Consider the following 23,799-nt stretch of genomic DNA (forward strand, 5'->3'; position numbering starts at 1 on the left):
TTTGAGGACATTGCAAAATTTACTGCATCTCTAACTGCAATGTTACACAACCTTAACAGTGTCATTGCTGCAATTAGTAAATCGTGTAATTCTTGCACAAGAATAACTGCCACCTATTGGAGCATGTGATCATATCTTTATACACATTTCCCCTTTAGGTTAAAAAAGTTATTATTTCACGTCATTGTGAGGCAAAAAAGGGGCTGGATGATGCAGAAACCAGGAGATATGAAGAAAATTCTGCAATTTTGGTAAAACATGCTTCAGAAACAAAATACTGGGAATTAACCAAGGTCGTTCTAAAGAAAATAAGAATAATGAGTGCACACATTGTAATCCTTTAACAATAGCGGCGTGGATGCTGTCAGACTGTAAAACAAGCTGCAGACATCTGAAGTGATATTTAATAATTGAAGATGAAATTGATGAGAAAATACATTGGGTGCCCTCTGACAGCAGGGCAGGCTTTGCCACATCACTACCTATTGTCAGCAACCAGGCAGGAAATAAATTCATTGAGAACTGAGGATGCTCTTCCTCCGTGTCAATTTTGCTTGACTTAACACTTTTCTTTGGAAGAGAAAAAAACAAACTTAATCCATCTGGAACAGTCAAGTCATGTGTGAAATACTCTATATGGGATGGTTCTGTTTGGGAGATCTATGGAGTAAATTCCAATAAATCACTGCATTACATGGATATTTGGAGCCAGGGTTGATGGTCATAGAGGGAGAAACATAGAAAGAGAAAATGGAGTTAAGAATAATAGCAAGAGATATGGCAAAGGAGAGGACGGTGATTAAGAAGGAAACAGTGAAAAAAAGAGGAGAAAATTGGAGAGAAAACAGGTCAGAGATAAAGATAATAAGAAACTGTACCGAAGCATCAAGCGCAGATGCTCTTGATCCCCAATGACATCATACTTCATGGAAAAGACCAAGTGGCCCAGGGCAGCATCCATGGTGTAATAATTAAAGTGTTCCTGAGGGCAGATAAGCAGAAGAAACTTAAATGCAAGGATGAATACTCCTCCAGCAACTGACAGTAAAAATAAAAAGCTGTAATAAATTGGAAATGGAGAGGGATAGAGAGAGCAACAGCCTTTTAATTTAGAAAAGTAGTTGAAGTGCCCTTGAGGAAAAGGTGCGGAACAAGGTACCAACTTTTACAAATCTTATTTTAAGCGAACACCAGCTTGTTCGGTTTTTACAAGAAGGCAATTTGTTTCACAGCAGTGTTGTTGAGCACAATTATGATGACATTCAGCATTGTTTTCCTCATTTTGTGTAGTGCAGGCACTTATTTACTTCATCACTGTGGGAGAAAATACAGACGAGCAAAGAGTGACACTTTTTACTCTTTGCAAGGCCGACATATTGCTCTGTGTGACCGAAACATCGTCCTGGTAGTTGTGAAGGAGATTGAATGGTGGTTAACACACACACAAACTCAGAGACTGTTTTCTTTGCATTCACTCCCACTTGACAAAATCTTAAAAATCGTATTTTTGTAACCACAGATGAACTGAGTTCTGGCAGTTTGATAACTTTACATCAGTTCTTCCAAATGCAGTTTTTCTCATTTCATATGGTGTTTAAGGAAATCTCTTATTTCCATAAAAGGGGCTTTAGATATATATATATATATATTTTAAAAAATAGCCATAGGAAGGGCACAATTGAGAGAAAAAACTAAAAATTTCCAAGATTAAAGTCATACATATTATGAGAAAAAGATACTTGGATGTTCTCTGATAATACCAACTTTTTTCTGAGCATATTTTTCAAAATTTATAGTCATATTCTTGTTTTTCAGCAGCAATGGATACAGTACTTGTACATTTGAATGTTAATGTGGTTCCTTGACAGAAAAAATAACTTTAGTGAAAGAATATTCTAGTTTATTTCTCGTACATTTGTGTGCTTTTTCTTGCAAATGTACTACTTTAATCTCTGAGAATTTCTGAGTTTTTTTTCTTGCAAATGTACCACTTAGGAGTATCTGAATTTTTATCCAAATTAATTTAAATTTATGACTTTAGTCTTGGATTTGTTTTAACCTACAATAACCCTAATACACCATAAAGATAATGATTGTGTGGCAAGTAGATGTAAGAAAATGTAAATTAGCAACTTTTCCCAAACCTCTTTGTTCATTTTAAGATGCTGTATGTAAATCGAAATCAATAGATTTTGCTTTTTGAATTGCAGACCCTTTTTTTCATCCTCACCTTGCCCATGAACTGTTTCCTGTAGATCTTGGCGGTGCTGTTCGTCTCCAGTTTGATGTGGGAGGTGGGACAGGGGGGTTTATCAGCCTCTGGTGGGTCTTTAAGCTCATGATTGGTCCCCTCGATCCAGTAGCCTCCGAACTGGGGCAGCAGGATGAGTGGAAAAGGGCTGGTGCGCCCCAGAACCTGACAGTGATGGACAATGAGAACGATAAAGAGGATATAAATATACAGTGCACACTGTGAGTTATTTGTGCGGAGAGTATTTGTGTGTACCTCATGAACGCTGGGATAAGGGATGTAGTCCTCCTCTGTCTGCGGGGAAGGGAAACAAGTATGAGTCAAGCTGACAAACAGCCGCTTCTAGTCATACTTTCAGTTTCAAGTCTTTGAGGAAAATACCAATGAGCATAAAGACTGTGACAGAATATTAACTACAGCATCATCAGACAGGGTTACTTTTCTTGTCCTGCAAACATGACAGACGCCACATTAGCAGGCTTTTCTCAGCAAGTTAACAGTTATCTGAGGCTTCAATCTGCAGACTGGAACTCTTTAAACTTGTCTTTGGCAAAAAGTTGACATATTTCACAATCTCCAAAGAGTGGTCGCTGAAACTTCACAGCACTGACATGAAAAAGAGCCGACAACATAACCTTTTACTTTGAGAAAGAAAGTGACTTACTGGCTGTGTGTGTGTGTGTGTGTGTTACTCTCCATCTAATGGACACACGACTATTTCAAACACATCAGTGGACTTCACATAACAACAAACATTTCATCCCTCATTCTACCGTCTGATATTGTGTTCAGTTATTGGGCATTACTCTGTGATGTCCCAAAAACCATTTTGTACGGACATGTTGCAATTTACTTCTTCGGTCAGCACACTTTCCTTCAATTTCAGATAGTGATTTTGTCCATTTCCCCAGAATGCCTTTCAACAACTTCAGCAGAGCATGCCTGGACTTGTTCCATTTCAAGTTATATGAGATATTTGTAGCAGACTGAGAGCCGGGCCTTATCGCCCACTATCACTGCCCGACCTCACAGATGCTCTTTGTGGCTAAATGGAAACAAATCTAGTACAGTATGATACAGTATGATCATACTGTATAGTGTGCATCATTGACAGCTAATTATTTGTGTTCAACTTTTATAGAGGGACATTTTCCTTAAATTATTAATGCCAACAGGCAGGGCCACCCCTGTCTACACGCAGAACACGCACAGTGCGTAGGGCCCCGCGATCCAATAGGGGCCCTGTTTTGCACAAAGGATACGCATATGCACAGCCGTGGGGCGCGCTACTAAATCAGCTGTCAGTGTGAGGCAGGAGAAGCGAGAGAAGAGACCTTTTTTTTGGTAATCTGACACCAAACGCGCCGCCACTGCAATGATTGACAGCAATCGATCTGACCAATCACTGGTCAGATGCGCATGAGCTAGTAAAAAATAAACACAACACAACAGAATTAAAGGAGGAAATCCGGGTTTTATTATCAACAAGGTTTTCAAAAGAAAGCCTCTGACTGATGGACGATAGATAAACCTAAAAAGTTCTGAAGCTGGCTTTGCAACTCTGTCAAGCAGCTGCAGGTGAAGATGTGAATCACGGAAGCCTCAGGTATTTGTTGAAGTTAGTGCCGGGCCGTATTAACGGCGCGTTAATGTCCGTTAATACTGTTAATGTCCGTTAACGCCGTTAATGGTGTTAACGGCCCAGCACTGGTAAAAATGTAAAACTTTGTGGCATAAGCAGCACTAAAGCTCCATGCTCAGCTGCTGCTGCTACTCAGAGGTAGGAGGAGAGATGTAGCCTCCAGTCCATTTAGCTAGAGTCGAGATGTGGACTGTGGTCTGGAGATGAAAGTAATTTTCCAGCAGCCCTTACCATTTATTAAATGTCTTGTTATCACCTTTGTCTGCATATGCCTCCACCTCTGTTGAAAGACAGTGGTAAATTTATCAGTTGTTGGTTGTATTTTTGGCTAAAAAGTAGGTGAAGAAATGTTTTCGCTTAAGGACCCACTTTGGTCAGGGGCAGCCCTGTAGTAATAGTAAATAGCAATAGTTTTCATTATAGAAAGAAAATTCACATTTTAAAAATGGTCTAAACATAAATGGCACTATAACTGGATTTCTAGTTATTACTGGAAATAAAACATGCTCAGTGTATTTTCAATTAATAGATGGACTCCAGAAGGTTAAACATATTGGAGTGGAGCCAATTCCTCACCAGATTACCTGATTGTTGTCAGTTCACAGTAATAAATGGTTTTATTTAAGATAATAACCATCTTTTATGTGCCCTTTGTGACTTAACCTCAAACCTGCTGGGAATCTTTGATGCAAACTGCATTAACCTGTCGAGGTAATAGCACAGCTTAGGATCGTTAGGCCCTAGTCCCCGTTGAGTTCCTATCTCAGCCGGTGAGCACTCTAAAGCTTGCCTGACAGCCGATAAGGAAAGGGTTTATAACTCTGCCATTACGGATGCTTTACCAGACTGTGGTGTGTGAGGAGATGTGAGGAGATGTGAGGATCTGCGACTTACTTTGAGGGGGGGAGGGAGGGAGCATCTCTGCTCATCCATTCTGCAACCCTGTAGAGAGAGAAATGAACAGGTGAGATTTCTTCAAAGCAGGAAGATGTGCAAAGACAATCATAGAGGCTTTTTTGATTGCAATTTATCTTGCAGCAGCAAAGAGTGAGATACAGTAGTGTTCAAAATAATAGCAGTCCAATGTGACTAACCAGATTAATCCAGGTTTTAGTTTATTTTTTATTGGTACATGGCAAACAAGGTACCAGTAGGTCCAGTAGATTCTCAGAAAACCAACAAGACCCGTGATATGCAGCTCTTAAGGCTGTGCAATGGGTCAATTAGTTGAAAGGGGTGTGTTCAAAAATATAGCAGTGTCTGCCATTGACTTTACAAACTCAAAACTATTTTTTAGAAACTTTTTTGTTTTTAGGATTTAGCAATCCTGTGAATCACTAAACTAATATTTAGTTGTATGACCACAGTTTTTTTTATAACTGCTTCACATCTGTGTGGCATGGAGTCAACCAACTTGTGGCACCTTCCACTCCAAGATTCTTTGACAACATTCCAAAATTAATTTACATTTCTTGGTTTTGCTTCAAAAACAGCATTTTTGATGTCACCCCACAAAGTACGCTGTTCTTCTGAACAATGTCTTGAACGACCCATTTTCCTCAGGCTTTCAAAGAGAAATGCATGTTCAACAAGTGCTGGCTTCATTCTTAAATAGAGGCCACCTTATTCACACCTGTTTTTTCACAAAATTGATGAACTCACTGATTGAATGCCACACTGCTATATTTTTTAACACACCCCTTTCAACTTATTGCCCAATTGCACAGCCTTAAGAGCGTGCATATCACGAATGCTGGGTCTTGTTGGTTTTCTGAGAATCTACTGCACCTACTGGTACCTTGTTTGCCATGTAGCAATAAAAAATATACTAAAAACCTGGATTAACCTGGTTAGTCACATTGGACTGCTATTATTTTGAACACTACTGTAAGTCTTTGTGGCAGTAGCTCATGTTTACAAGTTTGAGAAAGAGGAAGTAAAGAGGAGTGATATCTTAGTGATCACAGCGAGTGAGAAAGATGAGCAGGGGTGTTTCCATCAAGCTATACTGCAGATATTATTAACCACAATTCTATTTAAAGGCCAAAAAAGTGCCCCCAAAAAAAGGGTTTTGCATCTACTCCATCTCCCCTTATTCTGCTGACTCATTACCACTGACAGTTCCCAAAGCAGAGACGAGGAACAAAGCCTCCCCGATCACTGGCCGCTTTGTGTGGAATCCCCTGCAGCAAGATTTTAATCATATCAAATTTGATGCACTTTTTTTTTAGGACTTAGGAAGATGAATCAAATGGAAATTGGAAATGCTTTCATTAAATTCATTCTTTGAAGACGGTTCCACTGCTTCTGTTGCTCTCTCCCTCATCCCCCTTTACTTGTCAGAGAATATGTATTACTAATAATAAAATATGCGACCGTGCTGCTTCTGTGCTGCTCAGGTGCTTAACAGGCAAAAGTAAACAAAAAAATAAGGTTTGAATTCCCGAGCAGCTCAGAAACACATCAGACATTACAATTAAAATGAATGTTTCATAATACATCTTCACGCCTCAACATCACGCCTCTCATCCCTGTGATTCTTCTTCTAGTGGTGGAAATTCAGGAAGATGTTTGAGCCTCTGAAGTGTTTTAAATGTTATAAATCTAAATCATGTTTTTGTGCCTTTCCTCCATCTACAATAATATCATAGTAGACAACTCAGATTAATGATTTTAAATTACAAGGTAATTTCCCAAGGTATTTGACCCACTTGATGTATGTAAGAAAAATATTTTTTACACTTTACAGACCACTTAATTTATAAACTAAAGGAAAACAATAAATATTTTTTTAAAATGACATTTAAATTCTACGTGAGGAACACAAACCATGCCTTAGTTTGTTTATTTAGTTATTTTTCAATATTAATTTGATAATACATATTTATTTTTTAGTTGGAATATTTGTATTGAATTACTATTATTATTATTATTATTATTATTATTATTATTATTATTAGATTTTAATCTTTATTGTAATTTTAATTTTTTTTATGTTTTTTTGGGCGAGGGGATTCAAGACGAAAGATAATTTATGCTTAACTTTAGCAGAAAATAAAATAAGCATTGTTTTGCATAGTTTATACTCTATCTCGGCATAAAATATAATAATAATGTAAAAATAAATATATAAATAAAAATGAATCTTTAATTTTCTGAAGAAAATATCTTTTTTAGAGGAAAAAAATCTTTCCCCACAATCTTATTTTGTTAAAAAAAAAGAAAATCATATCTTGGACCCAGTTTTGTGAACTGAATTAAATATAACAGTATCCCTACTAAAAAGAGAATGAAATTATGATTCAGCTTAAAAGATGAGAATGTCTAAAGAGATCAAAGTTACTACATCAAAAGTTCGATTTTCCTCCTCTGGCTTATTCGGGATCTGTTTCTTCTGGTTCATGTAACTCTACAGTTGAACATCACTGGCTTACAAAACAAACTACAAAATCCATAACAACATTTCACACATCTGGTGAAGCAGACAGAACTACACAGCTGTGAAGAGAAAACACAAAGACGCTGTTCAGCACATTCAGAAGCATCAGGTTTCTACAGGCAGCCCGGGGCTGTCACTGCTGCAGATGTATAAAAAAAAACAAAACAAAAAACATTAATGGCAAAGAGAGGGATTCACGGACACACACACACACACACACACACACACACACACACAAACACACATACATAAAAGTGTTGCAGTAGCAGTAGTGTTGTGATCTGGGATACAAAAATAGCAGGAAAAGGAGGAGTCTAAAAATAGAAGTAAATGGAAGTTTTATGTCCAAAGCGAGTGAAATTCTGAGGATGCCTTTTGATTAAAGCTCAGGAGAAAGAACAGAGTTTAGGCAGCGAGCCTGGGGACCACTTACAGTACCTGCATCCTCTCGATCATGGCAAACAGGTCCGAGGTCTAAGGGAGAGAGGTGACACAGATCCAGAGAGGGACATGGGTTTGACAGTTGTATGCTTTCCCCTTTATTCTTCAAACATTCTTTATCTCTGAGTCCCAAGACACGAGACCTCCTGTTGGAATCTCTGACACCCCCTAATTCCTTATTTCACCGTGACGCTCCCAGTGGCAATCCCCCCCACCCCACTTGACACCAATCTCACTGAAGCTCCATTGAACTCCAGGAGAATCACTCCTCCACGCTTGAAGTCAAACACACTGTAAACAAGTAACTCCTGAGGGAGAGTGACTCTCAGAGCTCCATGGTGCTCCTCTCTGTTGCTACAGCCAACAGCTCATCTGACTGCACGCAGTGGCCAATTTAGCTGGAAGGCACCAGGATTTTTCAGTCACAGTAATGTGCGAGTGGGACATATTTAACCTATCAGATGACAGGAAGACTGTTCAAGGCAGCAAATAAAAATAAATTGATACGGACGGACTGGCAACTGCGTTTCAAACCGTGGTATAATCTTGAGGTTTTGCTCATTAGGCAGAGGCTTCAATCCAGCTTACAAATTTATAATTACACTTCGACCACACTGCTCCGTGAATGTAATTTAGCATTTTGTCCAATTAGCAGAGGTACTGGTACAGGTTAAGGGAGGAAGAAAACACCCTCAGGCGTCCATTTCCAATCTGCAGAAGCCACGTTATGGTTGTTAACGCGGCTCCAACCCGAGGTGAAGAGGATCGCAGCAGCCCTGGCGGCGGTGCTCGTTGTGGGGCGAGCCCTCTGTTCACCATGTAACACAAGTGGACTGAAGTGCCAAGCTGATGTTTCCACATGACAGCTTAAATTTACCGAGGGCACTGCGGGACGTGCAACACACAAAACCTCGGGAAAAAGCGTGTGTGTGCACATAAACATCTTCGTCTGTGCATTTGCTACTTAAACGTGCATCTACGACCACCCATAAACACACACACACACACACACACACACACCTGACTCTGACCTATACTGAAGCCAAAGGTGCAGCCTGAGTCTGTCGTTTCATGTGAAAATAAACAAAGCAGCATGATATGTGGAGAGATACTACGCTCCTGACTGCAAAACAAATATCAACAAACATTGTCTTATGCTGACCAGATTATCAGTGAACCATACAGTAACCACATCATGCAGAGAAAGACTAAAAGCAATGCACTCCTGTATTATTTCAGTGCTGCAGAATGTGAACCATAGCTGTGTAAATACATGTCCTAATAAAAGTTGCACCATTATAGAAGCTGCTAATTGTATATGTCATATACCACTTATATTATACTGTGTATATCTCTGCATATGTTTAAATATATTTATTCATTGATGTTCATACTACTACATGCAACAACTTATTTTACCTATTTAACATGCTAAAATATATTTTCTCCAATGTGCAATATCTGTAAAACACAAAGTATTTTCAGGAAAGCAAACACAATAATATATATATTAAAAATAAATGTCAGGTAGCAGGAATGTATGTATATAATGTGTATATAATGTATGTATATGTCTTATTTCTTATTCTTATTCTTTTTTTTATATCTATGTGTTTGTATCTTGAGCTGCTGTGACAACTACATTTCCCCACTGCGGGATAAATAAAGTCATATCTTATCTCATCTTATCTTAATTGTATTTTGCATGTTGTTATCAGGTTAAAAAATATGTCCTGTAGGCAGTTTCTACATAAACACACGACACATATAATCTATATTGGAGTGAAAACAGATCATACAGGGCAGTGGAGCATGTCTCTATCTGGACAACGCACAAAAATCCAATATCTACTGTCCTGCAGCCCAAAACACATATATTCTTCTCTCTAAGCTACCTTAAGAATTAAACAAGCAACAACAACTGGAGCGAAAAGAATCTCCCACTTCCAGCAAGTGAAAAATACTCACATCACTGAAGCATCGTCTCTTGAGAAAAGGCTTACTGGGGGGACTGCTGAGTCCGTCCAATAACGCATTCTTAGCCATCCTGAGCTCAGTCACCATTCCACAAGTATACGGAGGCAAGCGAGCTGACAAGAGCGAGGGTGTTGATGTCACTGTCAGCCACGAGGAGATTGACAATGACACTTCACACTCACTGTCACTCCGGCAATGAACTAGGAGAGAAAACTTGATGGCTGTCAATCAGAATCCATACATCAGTGTGTGAGGTAGAAGTATGCGCCGTGCTGCAGCGTGAGAATGTCATTTCCCTTCCTTCCCTTTTTTTATGCCCCACACCCCCTCCCACAGACACACACAGCTGTTCTGTAGGAAGTAAGAGGAAGGGAGGAACAATGTTTCTCCCCTCCCTGTGTCTGTGTGCACAACTGTCTTCTCTTTTTAATGCAAACACACACACACATGTGGCCACACAGAAAGAAAGAAGCATAGTTCTCTTTCTGTTGAAATGCAATATGAGACTATTCTCTTCCTCTTTTCTTTCATCTTGTGTTTCTCAACAACTCCTTCTCAGAAGCAGTCCTCTACAAGGAGCCAGATCCATTCATTTTACAGTTGGTGTTACGACGTGTTTTACAGCTCATGTGGGAAAGTAGGTTAATTATACCTGCAGCGCTCTTATAGATTGTAAGTGATGATTAGGAGCAGTTTGTCACGTGCTGCTATTTCTGCACAAGCAGTCAGACAGATTTTCTTACAATCAGTGCCTAAAGAGACAGTTCACCCCAAAAAAACATTTTGCCCGTAGGGCTATTTATCAATCAGAGATGTCTGATTTCTCAAGAATATAATAGAACTAGATGGCACTTGGCATGTGCTGCTCAAAACGCCAAAAAAGCACAGTTGGAAAATTCAACACGAATGTGTCTTTCCATAAATCATGACCCAGTTACTGAAGATAATCCATACATCCTGTTGTGAGCAGTTTCATTTAGAAACTATTTTCTTTCTACTGTACTGCAGCAGCTCATGAATGCAAGGCTTGTGCTCGTGACGACACAAGATATAAATATTGTAAATGGTGTTCTCCTCGGCTGAGCTATTAGTTAAACTAGGGGTGTCCCTGACTGAGAGTTTGCATAGTTGAATGTGATTATTCACGTCTTGCCTATAGATGACTGATTGTCTAATCTGTTTTTTTGCTCATTGATCCCTGTGTTTCAGCTTTATGTATCTATATAAAAATAGCAAAATCAAGAAACGTGTGACAATAGCTTGGTTGATTTTCAGAAAGGACAGCCTGTGTGTGTGTGTGTGTGTGTGTGTGTGCGTGTGTGCGTGTGTCTGTGTGTGTGTGTGTGTGTGTGTGTGTGTGTGTGTGTATCACTGACATGGAGTAGAGGGATAGATCTGCTCTTTTTTATTGTGGATGTAAATAAAACTTTTGGGCCTAATTTCATTCCAACCACTGCAGCAGTCCACAGACGGGAGGGAAGTGAAGGGAAAGTGAAAGAGAGAGAAATAGAGCCGATTGCCGTTTGCTGCTGTCAGCTGTTTCTACGAGCCTCACCCTGCTGATTTTAACAGTCGGTCATATATTTAAAAGTATAAAGTGCTCTGCTTGTGCTTGCTACGTTCTGATGTGAATGCTCCGATTAATAAATATACTCTTTGATTCTGAAACAGCAGCCTTATGCTGTCTTTATTTAGGCTTTTTGAGGCTCTGATTGTGCCGCAGATTTGGATTGTACAACTCAGTTTCCCACGACAATGTATTCATGCACACTAATAAGATTAAATGAAAACATGCAAGTTGATTTTACATTAATGGACTGCTGTTTACACCAAAATAGAATATATAAATATCATGATTTATAGTCAGAAAACAAGTAATTTATGCAAAAACAGACATTCAGTACCTCCATGTACCCAAATGGATAGACAACATTCAGCATGAGCTTCCCTTCAAAAAGTAGATGCACGACCTTCTGCACAGTCGAACAGATGTAGTTGGGTAGAAAGAAAGTAGATTCTTCATAAAACCTCAAACAACAGAGTCTGTGAATTATCTTGAGTAACCAAATGTATTTTTTTAGTGCTTTCAGCAGCAAAAGTGCCATCTAGTTCCATTATGTTCGAAAGAAGGCAGACATCTTTACAGCTGATAGCTCCAACACCCACACCAAAACAATCTAGGTTGATAAATAGCACTACAGGTAAGAGGAAAAACCTGTATTTTTGATTTGGGGCTGTACTGTATCTTTAATAACATAAAGTGGCCATCATAAATAAATGAGAAAGTTAATAAATGAGTGGTGCACTCTGGGGACTCTGCAGGAACAAGCATCAGGCACTTTTCACTGCATCATGTCCTTGGTAAGAAAGCAACAATGTGAAAGCTCCATGTGTTATCATTTCCACCAGGGGAGATATGTGAGGCAGGCAAGCAGCCCAGTTCCCTGCATGTGTAGATGCCACAGCCTGATGGAGGACATAGCCAGCCTCGGCACCTTCAAAATCATCTGTGCATAGTTAAGCACTAGTATGACATGAGAGCATAAAAGATAGTGGAAGACCGAGGGATAAAGGAGAGATAAAAAAGACGAAGGAAGCACTGTGGGATGAAAAAAGGGAGCTGTCGTTCTGTGAAAGCAGAATCTTTTCTGTGCAGCTTTCTCCATCAGGCGCTCTCCCAACATCAGATATCAACAAAACACTGACCTACTTAAAAAAAAAACTGCTGAAAGCTTTTTAAGAGGACAGATACTGCCCATATATGTTAAGCAATTTATCATTTTGCGATGGAAGATAAACACTGTCGACTATCCGTCTGCATTGATTTCCTCGGAGGGAAATCGATGGAAAGTATACGCAAGGTGGAGAGGTAACACGATTTGAATTAAAGTGCACAAGACACAGATTTTACATGGACAGAGGTAGGGATACTGCATCAGAATTGGGCCTGCCTTTTAAACACACCCTGAGGTTACATTTCATTACTGGTGATCTGTTTACTCAGGATGAGACAGGCTTTAGCTGAATGCCAAACTGGGATTTGAGAACATTTACAGAGGAAGGCTGAATACTAATTACACACTTGCCTGGCATCATGTTCAACTGTCGCACAGTGGCAAAAAAGTGGCTGCGATATTAATTACTATTCAGATTCACACTATGAGCACGGACAATGTTTCATTCATAAAGCAGACTGATTGCTAAAAGCTGCAATAGTAGAAGAGTGCAACATTTCAGTTCATGTTGGGAAAGTCCTGCACAGTCCTGTGATCTCATGAAACAATATGTAGAGTAGAAGATCAGCACTTAAACAAGTGAAAGGATTCACAGGTTTGACTTGGAAGTGTCCTCGCTGGACCTTCAGACTTCCTCCAGTCCTTTAAGCTGCGCACGTTTCGTCTACTGTCCTCAGAGACAATATGGAGCCGCTGCAGTGAATACACCATCACTGTCTGAATGCCTGAGGGGCTGAGAGATACACATCTCTTTTTCTCTGACTTGATTACCAGCAATTGCCATGTGTGCTCGCATGTGTGTGTGTGTCTGAGAAAGAGAGATAGGGCTTGAGTGAGAGAGCAAGTGGCTGAAAGATCAACTGATCGACTGCCTGACTTGGCTGAATGGCTGAGTGAGTCAAAATACAGTATGTGAGTGAATACATGCAAGGGGTTTAAAATCCATGAACCATACAGTCCAGACTTTTCTACTCCGACTCCACTACTTCATTAAGGCCTCACAGCCAGAACCCCATTTGAATTTCCACTGACAAATTGTCAATGATTTGCATCCAAAGCAATATCCCCACGCCTACTCGCTCCCCCAGCCCTCAGTGCTCTCCGGTTAGCCGCATCCTCAAAGGCAATACAGTAAAATGGGAAACCAAACTTCAAAGACAGTCAATCAATGGGCACAGAAGCCTATCACTTCAGCCAGAGAAAATCCATCGGGGTCCATTCATCAGGTCTGGCTCCAGAGACTAGCCTGACCTTGCTGTGGCCACTGGGGCCTGGAGGACACAAATGGAGTTCGCACAGATGCCCCCCGCCCCCCTCCCCGCACCATCACAGCCTCAGACAAGCTGGTTGATTGCTACAGAGGTTAAGGTCCACAGAAGTGCTGCTGAGCTTTCTGTATGCTGAGGCCGATCTCCTACTGTCTTCACTCGGAACAAAGACGAACTGTAACTCTGCCTCTCTAACGCGGAACATCTCTTGCATTTTGATTAACGTCTTGTGGGAATTTGTATGTGTAATGCATTAATACCACTAACTGCCTAATCAAGGGCTTAGAAAGCAATAACCTTGAACTTAAGGCATAAAACTTCTGAATCCATTAGTTACATTGCTAACTTGACAAGGTGAGCAGGATAATGAAATCACTGAATGATTGGAATAGCATTGTTGGACACGCAGGGGACAGTATTAACACAAGAATCAAAATCGATGCAGCAGTAGGAATCAGAATTATTGTCTTCTTTTTCAAAACCTGGTGCCTACAATACCCACAATGCAACCTAACCATTAACAGTTATGCTGCTTTGATTCACCTCAGAAATGGGAAGTCAGAGCTGTGAATGACATCAACACAGAGTTGACTGTGTTCCAATAAAACAAAAAAGGAAAAGCGTTATTTTTACACCTTACTTTACTGGAAGTGAGGTTTGCTTTCACCAGTCATTGTTAGCAATGCTAGTTAATATCCGTGGCCACATGTCCATAGACGGAAGTTGGGAAGTACCGTATGAACGAGTCATTTAATGAGAAATAAATAAATAGAAATGCTAATAAACAATATATTAATACAGCTTTCAGCACTTTCTGAGACAGAAATCCAACTGGGAACTTGGAAAAACCCAGTTCAAATGGTATATGCACTATTAATTAAGTGTGTTGTTCTAGTTGCAGCTAATGGAGCCTCAAGCAGAGTTGGGGAGCAAATTTAGAGATCTGGTAAGTTCATTTCTGTTTAAATCCACACCTCAAGATTTTCTTCATGTTCAAGCTTGTTGTCTTTAGCCCAGGGACATCGCTTGAGGCAATTTATCCGACTTTGTATACAGGAACTTATGTAACCCCAAGACCTATAAACAGACTTTCCCGTCTACAATTGCTTGAGTTCCCCTTTAAGACAAACTGTAATGTGTGAATTCTCAGAAGCACGAGTGGATGAATCAGTGACTTTGTCTGTAAAGAGAACTCCTGTGTTGTAATCCCACTGAAAGAACTTAAAAACCTTCAGGCGATCAACTCTGATCACATCATTACAACACAGTGAAGAAAGGTGTCTGACTTGCAGACATAAACCTTTACAGTTCCACACCAAGAAGACACACACATCATGTCTGAAGCCAATGCCTACAGTGAAAATACCATCACTGCACCTTTCAATGTGTCAAATTCAGTATGATGAAGTATTCTCAGAATTTCTCTGATCCAAGCTCTATTATGTGAATTGTCTTGAGTCCTTTCTCAGCTCTGTTCTATTCAGAAACACTTGGCTGATTAACTTAAAGAGCTTTTAACTTAAACCACTGGCAGCAATAACACTATAAAGTGTCACAGTCTTCTTTAAGCTCTTGGCGTTAACAACCCTGCTGTGCGGATCCTATAACCTCATATCATACACTGTATAAATTACAACTTCCTGCCACTACAGACACTTCTCACATGATGACATAGTAACAACACCAGTCTATTCTGTGCAGCTCCATATATAACTGCATTTTATGAATACCTTGCAAATTGTATTTCCACTGTGTGACTGTGACGGAAATAATACCAATGTGTCTCCTATATTTCAGAGTAACAACTGGTGCAGATCTATATTTGTCCCAGCCGCCTGTGACAGAGGGCACAGACTCTTCTGTCAGGCCCCATAACAGGCTGCCAACTGCTACCAGGGGTGGGAGGCATTAGAGCCACCTTTCACCTGGTGTAACAGCTGAAGGATATGATGAGTGGAACAGAGAGATGAAACCAGGAGGGAATTAAATGAACACATGCATTGAAGGCAGATATGGACTGTTATATATGCTGGGTATATCTGGGTTATCACTTTCACGGGTTAGGCTGACATTCTATATTTTTGGTCAATCTTTCATTTTCTCTGAAGTGGCACTTGTTCATCCCAGCAAGTCCTTCAACAATCACAACCCCAAAGATTGTTTGTTCCTACCCTCTAATACAGAACCAGAGGAGAGTTTTCTGAAGTTAGCCCTACTGGTGGCAAGAGATAAAAATTAGGGATATTAGGGCCGGGACTCGATAAACAAAAAATGTATCTAATTAATTAGAGGCTTTGCAATTAATTAATCGAAATTAATCGCATTTTAATCGCATATAAACATTTGACTGAGAACAGTGAGAAGTAATTTTTTTCACATGGATTTTTAGTATACCATTGAATAATGACTGAATACATAAGCTTAACCAACAAATTATTTTTTTTTTTGTTGAAGTCCAACAGATCAGTAACAAAATGTCCCATCGATGGGGCCAACCAAAGCGTCTCATCAGCTTCTTCGTTCATGTTCACTGTGGTTTGTTGTTGTCTGAACTCATGAACGCTAGTTGGTGCTCCAGTATAATCGGTCGCCTGAAACTCATCCAGTAAGAAATGTTCCGCGGTGCAAAAATAAGTGCGATTAAAATGCGTCAATATTTTTAACGCGTTCATTTTTGTGCAATTATTTAATCTTAATTAACTCCCGGCCCTAATGAAAATGTCTTTATTCCTACAGTATATGCAAAAATCATAGTTTTAAACTCCTGGTTGGGAATAGATAATCTGTTATTCTGTTTCTTTTTGTTTCTTGTCTCTTTTTCTGTCTCTGTTGTCTGTCTCTGTGTATGGGGGTCACTATCTGTGTGACGAAGGTCACTATCAAATGCATGCGTAATTCACTAACTGTGTGTGTGCCCTCTCTCTATGCAATTATGGATTAATCATGCAATATGCTTTTGATACAATGATTTTGATTGTGTGTTAATATTGGTTTAGAAACTGTGATTACTCTAAATACATATATTCCATCTGCTTAAACTGTTTAAGATTCTATAATCAGTTTAAGCATATACTTTATGTTTCATATTTCACATTTTAGATTTAATGTGGACACTGCAAAATCTGTGTCTCCAATTATATCTCTGGAAGTCGTAACAAGGCAGGAGGTTTGTTTTAAAAGTTTTGTTAACAGGTCAGGACATGGACATGGTGTACTGGGCAGAGAAGATTACTGCCTGATGACATGACGTGTCCCTATATTGATTAAACTGACGAATCAACGGATCAAGAGGGTGGCACTTCCTGGAAGAAATCTACCTACATTTTTTATCGAAATCTGTCAGAATATTAAAAAGGGTTCAAGGGAAATTAGAATGAAACTGATAACTTGGACGTCTCCTGCTCATCATTCCCCATCAAACGATCTGCACAGAGAATTGGTAAGAGGATTGGAGTCAGATAATTTAATTTGAAAGATTTCCTCAATGCATTTCTCAACAGAAAGCAGTTGGTTTAGCACCAAAAGTACTTGATTGGGTTTAGGAAAAGATCATGGTTTGGGGTTAAAATAAGAACATTTGTTCTGTACCTATGACATAGTTATGCACATGACATAAAATGTTACATAGTTTTAGTATTTTATGGAGCTTATATGTTATGTTAAAGGTGCTGCAAATGGCACGCAGAGCATATTTGTGCTTCAGAGCCTGAGCAAGGCTTGATTTCAAACAGCTCTTGTTGTCATCCCCAACTCTTCACACATTTAACCCACTGGGTACTCATGTTGACTCTTGGTTTCACCCATGGCACGAAATGTGATCTCCTGGGTCAAAGTCCCATCTGTCCACCCGACAACCACCCTGCGCGGACCTTGTTGCTCTTTATGCTTCATCATTTGACTTCCCCCCCTTTGCTACCGTCATAATTACACCGACCACAAGACGTTACAACCGAAAAATATATGTTAATATAGGTTCTAATAGTCTGCTTGATGGTCATGTTTTTTCTGAATGAAATAACAGTTGAACACTGTAGTTTTTTAACATTACAAATGGAGAATTTGTTGGGGACCACTTTTAGCTACATATTTGATGTGCTCGTGAACATTTAACATACAGCAACAATATGATGTGTGGGGGTTGTCCTTTATGCATTAGTTTATATATATCCTATGTACACATTTTTCCCAGTTGCTTAGAAACATGACTCAGAGCAGAGTTGAAATTCTCATTCATGTCACTTGTGCACATCATAGAAGCAATTTCTCATTCTTTTGAACAAATTGAAAAGTGATTATGGACAATTGTCTGCTGTTTCCTATACAATCAACTGATTATGTCACTGTTAAATGGTCTCACCCCCCAAAACATCTAGGCATTAGCTCATTGCATGACTCATTCTATGCAAAATGGTTGGACCAGTTGTCATCAAGCATATTTTATATACGTTTCTTTTTTACTTTTTTTTTTAACCAGTAATCAAATAGTTCTCTGCAAAACTCACAGGTGCATCTGATAAACCTCCAGTTGGCAAGCATATACAGACAAAGCTCAGCACAGTGTTACTATTTCTGACAATGGAAGAACAACAAGCGTCAACAGCCTGGAAGAAGAAGAGTAAAGCTGCATCGTGAGATATCCTCTGTGAAGTGGAAGAGGATCTGCGTCCTGACAGACAGGAACGTGAGGAGGTGCAGAAAGACTGCACTGCTATTCCCCAGACGGCACTGCATGTACAGTTCAAAGTTTAGAGTTTATTTTGCTCAATGCAACGCTGTTTTTATGTTTTATATCACAATGACATGGCCTGTCAACAAATTATTGTACAAACAGTAACAACATGAATATAAATCCTGTCCTATCTTGCTGCTGGTTGTGATTTATGCCATACAGACAAAGTGCAGCTTCGGGCATTTTCATTCTCAGGCATCAAAACCTTCACCATAGTTTATCAGAAGACAATGTTATAGTAACAACATGACTAAGCATCTTGTCTGTGAACAGTGACATGAGCATTTGTCATTGTGATTGCACTGAAATGCTCAAATATTTAGTTTTGAGAAATTAACTTAGGATTTTCAGGCTTCTGCAGGTAATCTATTGTGTTTGAATTCTTTCAAGAAATGCTGAGAAATGTACCAAAACAAATGAGAAATACTGCAATAGCGTGGCTCACTGATGTGTTTTCAACCCTTTATTTGGACAATAGTTGGGGTCTATGGCACAGAGGAATAATCAGGCTCTGGCTGCACAGGCAATATATGAGAGTTAGATAACTTCATTGCTGGTTTTGGTATTTTCAAGCTTCCACTCAGGCCTGCAACAGTGTTTTAGGTGTTGATGCAGAGTAAGAGTGTGTGTGAGTGTGGGCCCACTTTCGATTGTTGTCGATGTTAAAGGTGATATGTACTGGTAATTTTGAAGTAGAAAAAACACAGGTACAGATTTATAATTTAAAAGTAATTTTAAGGCAAAAAGGAAATTAATATTTACATGGCTGTTACTAAATGTTTGTCATATTTTGTATGCTTATGTAATTTGGTATGTGATTTAAAAGTATTATTGTGTATTTGGACTTATATTAACTTAATTAAGTTTCAATTGCATTGAAAGAAGACTTGTTTGTGTCACATTTCCAGATAGAAAATTCAGTTTTAAATTACTGTTTAATAGGCTGTGTTACTTAAATTGCAGGAATTGGGAAATCTTAAAAGCAGTGAATAGCTTTTGCTTCACTTCATTCATTTGTTTGGAGGCACCACCAGCCATTTAGAAGTTTTTAAATGTATTTAAGCACAGGTAAGAGCGCCATTGAATTTCAGAAAATGTACCCAGGGCACCGCCCACCATACACTCAGCATATTCCTTAGGTACAATAGGATGTGTTAACAATAAGAAAGTAGGAAATATCACCACACTTGCCAATCTTGCCAAGACTCCTTTCAATAAACAAATTAGGATATGGGTCATGAGTAATAACTGATATCCATTTTTGTCTATGCCATCCTCCATTAGACAAATATAATAACGTTGACAGAGTTTTTTCTGCAGCAGACATTTTGACTGGAAAGGCACAGGTGTAACTAATAGCATAAATATTGGCTCTTTTCCCTTCAAGGGTACCAGTAAGTGAGTCATGCTGATGATTTTGCTGCTGTAATTATTCCTATAACTGCTTGATTCTTTTACTCAGACTGTTGAGGCCTCATATTAACTTCATATTAACTTTAATTCTGCACAAAATGATGAGAGTGAATTATGTTCCAGTCTCTTACACTGTAAGTGAAATAGAACAGGAGGAAAAGCAAAACATGTCCTGTACTCAAAATGTCAAAATGCCAGCTTGAAAAAAAAGCTAATTTGTGAATATTATATATTTTTTTAAATTCTTTTTTTGCCATCTTTGAATTCCCAGTTTGACATTTAGGAGATCAGATTCTTGGCCATGTCTCCACATCCGATTGCAGCAGCTTTGAACAGAGAAGAGAAGAGCAACAAGTCAGAGTCTTGTGTTACCTCTGAAAGTGCGGGAAGAGGAAATGGAGGGTGGGAGTGTGCTAGTGAGGGCTCTACTTCATCAGAGATACGAGGAATCCTTCCATCTTGTTTCCTGTGAGTCAGAGAGGATAGAGGGGTGGGGAGAGAGAGAGAAAGAAAGAAAGAAAGAGAAACGGAAGGAGAGGTTATGGCAACCTTGAGTTCAGTTTCTGATTTAAGCAATAAGAGCAGAGGAAAAATGTCTGCAACACAGCTGACTCATCCCATCAAAGGGATTCATTCAGCTTTTACTACAATGAGAAGTGTGCTATCATTGCGCCACTGTCCTGAGAGTGTTTCTTTACTCAGAAGTAATACAAAGACTTCCTCTCCTTTGTGTGTGGCTTGCCTGCAGCTTCTGCCCTCACACCAGCGAGGTGGAAGGCGTTGAGACGAGCATGATTAGAGGCGAGATTGTGAAACGGCAGAGATCAGGAGAACCGCACGGAGGAAGAGGGACGAGTAGAAACGAGGGAGAACAAAGTGAAAAATTGATACAAAGCAGAAGAAGAAAGGACCCTCAGCTTTTCATCTCTTAACCCGACGCCCTCGCCTCTCTTTCTCCGCTCCCCCTTCTCCTCTCTGTGTGATTGGAGTGAATTACAAGCCTGACCGGGATTCTGGTCACAGCATATTACTTCACACTTTGTCTCACACAACAAGTCGGTTGCAAGAACTGGCAGCCCGTCTGTGCATGCAACCTGTTCACAAACCTGCAGCAGAGGGTCTGAACGCTGCTGCAGGAGCAAAAGAATCACAGAACAATAGCACAATCTGATTTCTTGGTGAGAATGGAGTGGGAATTGGTTGCGAGTCTCACACTCACATATTTACTTCATTCTGCTATCTTGGCACACGAAATAGGATCATTTACAGAGAGGTCTTTCTTCTGCAGACAGACTATGATTAGATATCGCAGCCCGGCCTATCTGAAAATGCTGTGCCTATTACAACTGTGAGCATCCATAAGTCTGAGTAAACAGAGCTGCACTTTTATGACAACAGGCTGCTGACCTGGAGTTGAGGTTAAGAAATCTATTTGTAACATGGCAGCAACGCTGATCTTTGTTGCCTCTGATCTCTGCTGAATCCCAGGAAATGACTGAAAGAGGCTGTCAGATCTCTCCTGCAGCATCCTCGGCTTCTCAGAACCGACATCCCTCTGGAGAGCGAACTTTGTAACGTCTTTCAAATAATGCAGCCGGAACACAATGAAAAGACGATGTCAAATGCAGCTCGGAGCCAAAAATGATGCATTAAAATCTGCCAACAAAGGACGAGCTTACTGGGCTTGTTCAGTGAGAAATCTGCCTACTTTATCCCAAAGTGACACCTTATTTAACTGCCCCATGGGAGCAGTTAAGGTAGCAAGGTCACAGCCAAATCTGAATCACACAGTTCTTTTTACACTTAATCACAAGTTGTCTTTATTTTAAATCTGCACAAAAGCGTATTTCTTTAAATTCATGTTGCTTTCATCATGTTTTTCTTGCATACAGTACAAAATGCACAAGCCAGAATATCTACAATCAGAAAGCCATAGCAGAAAGCAGAAAAAAGTAGAATTTTTGAGTCACTTACATAGACCTAGAGTTATATACAAATAACCAACATATTTATTAAGATAAATTAAATACTCTGGTGTGCCCTGATGAGGTCTGGACCTGGTGACGGGCACACGTTGCTAAATTACAAGAAGTCTTTATTTTACATCAGCAAAAAGGCGTATTTCTTTAAATTCATGTTTCTTTCATCATGTTTTTCTTGTGTACAGTAGGTGGAAGACACCTGCCTGCTGCTTTAGCATGCAGACCACGAACCCAAACCTCCCATGTGGAACTACCACGTATCCATAATGAAAGGCAAAGCACAAAGGTGCAAATCAATCTTGATTTAGAGAACTCCATAGACAGAAAGATGAAGGCTGCTCTGACAGCATGCCACTTTCACTACCGATGGCATGCTTGGTGGCTCTCATCATGGAAAATGAATAATGTTTTTTTCCTGTGCTGTGTGTGTTATGTGTGTGTGTGTTCATACTGTCACTGCATTCATTTACAAGGCAGATAACAGAGATATATCTGGTGAAAGGGTAAATGCTAAGTTTGACTCAGGCAGAGATTTCAGGCCGGCATATTCTGACGATCACTGTGAGCACACGTTATCAAATGCCACCATCCTGACAGATGACACGATGATCCTGCATGATATGGATTTATTAAGTCGCAAAACAAATAGGAATATTTAGCAATTCATCAGCTGCTGCGAAGGAACGTTGAGGCGCACTGGTGCAGTGGATAAATTATTAGCATGTGGAGAGCATGAATAAAATATGAACTGTACTGTAACGGTTGTTACTGAGGTTTATCCCTCAAGTCTCTACATGGAAATCTATTCTACTCTATATTCTCTATTATAAGATTAAAATTGGTCAAACAAAGGTTCATGAATCTTTGTCAACAGAATCCTGCTATTCTATCTCTATTATTCTATACATAGCTGTTTCATAGTGATAAAAATATAGATTTATATGTATTGAAAATCCATAAAATGTGGCAGTCTGACAGCCAACATGTTGAAGTGTCCTTGTGCAACACTGAGCACCAAATTGCTGCTGATAGCTGTCCAATCAGTGTGTTACTGAGCGTGAATGTTTAACTTACTGATGAGCAGGTGGCACCTTGTACGGTCGTCTCAGCCACCAGTGTGTGAATGAGTGAACACCGACTTGGAGTGTAAATGTGCTTAGTGCCTGTGGGGCCACTAAAGAATGGAAAAGTGCTATACAAATGTAGTCCATTTACCATCCATCCATCCATTATCTTAAACCGCTTATGTTGGGTGAGAGGCGGGGTACACCCTGGAGAGGACTATCACAGGGCTGACACATAGAGACAGACAACCATTCACGCTCTCATTGACTCCTACGGAAAAGTTAGAGTCATAAATTAAAGCTAAGCTGCATGTCTTTTGACTGTGGGAGGATGCCGGAGGAGAAAATCACGCACGGGGACATTAGAAGAACATGCAAACTCTGCAAGCAATAAACATAATAAACAAAAATTAAAAAACAAAAATAACTACCTAACAGCATGCTCTACGTTTATTTTAGAAGCAACTTTTTCCACACTGACAGAGACTGACCTGTGAGCTGATAAATGCTGCTCCACAATAGGGTCAGACTGTATATATTTTTAAAGAAAGTTGACTTTTCTTTTTAACAGGAAGAATGTGAAGGTGGCTTGACTGTCTATTCTGGTAAAAGTGAAAATCTGAGCTGAACTGAAAATATTTCCAGAAACAATTGGGCAAGCTGTCTGTCTTGTGGATGGCTTTGGAAATACATTGCTGGTTGATTTGAAATATATGTAAGATTTTTAGTTTCTGTCAGATGCTAGAGAATGTAGCAACTTTAACAGACTTTTCCAACGAAGAAAGAGTGGTATTAACTACATTTGTATAGCGCCTTCTATAACAAACCTTCAAAGTTTTTTTTCACTACAAGTCAGTA

At 39.6% G+C, this 23,799-nt stretch overlaps 1 protein-coding gene across 2 annotated transcripts in view; it reads right to left on the reverse strand.

Annotated features, from left to right (window-relative positions):
- Positions 1–23,799, reverse strand: part of rap1gapb (RAP1 GTPase activating protein b) — a 147,780-nt gene that overhangs the window by 24,242 nt on the left and 99,739 nt on the right. For both annotated transcript variants that reach the window (XM_059330157.1, XM_059330156.1), the window contains 5 exons: positions 20,268–20,361; positions 4,788–4,835; positions 2,507–2,545; positions 2,231–2,416; positions 879–982 (listed from right to left, as the gene is read on the reverse strand). In XM_059330157.1, the coding sequence (XP_059186140.1) occupies positions 879–982; positions 2,231–2,416; positions 2,507–2,545; positions 4,788–4,826 (368 nt within the window). In that variant the 5' untranslated portion in view covers positions 4,827–4,835; positions 20,268–20,361. The remainder of the gene's footprint in view (positions 1–878; positions 983–2,230; positions 2,417–2,506; positions 2,546–4,787; positions 4,836–20,267; positions 20,362–23,799) is intronic.

Source organism: Centropristis striata, chromosome 3 (assembly GCF_030273125.1).
Source record: "Centropristis striata isolate RG_2023a ecotype Rhode Island chromosome 3, C.striata_1.0, whole genome shotgun sequence".
NCBI lineage: Eukaryota > Metazoa > Chordata > Actinopteri > Perciformes > Serranidae > Centropristis > Centropristis striata.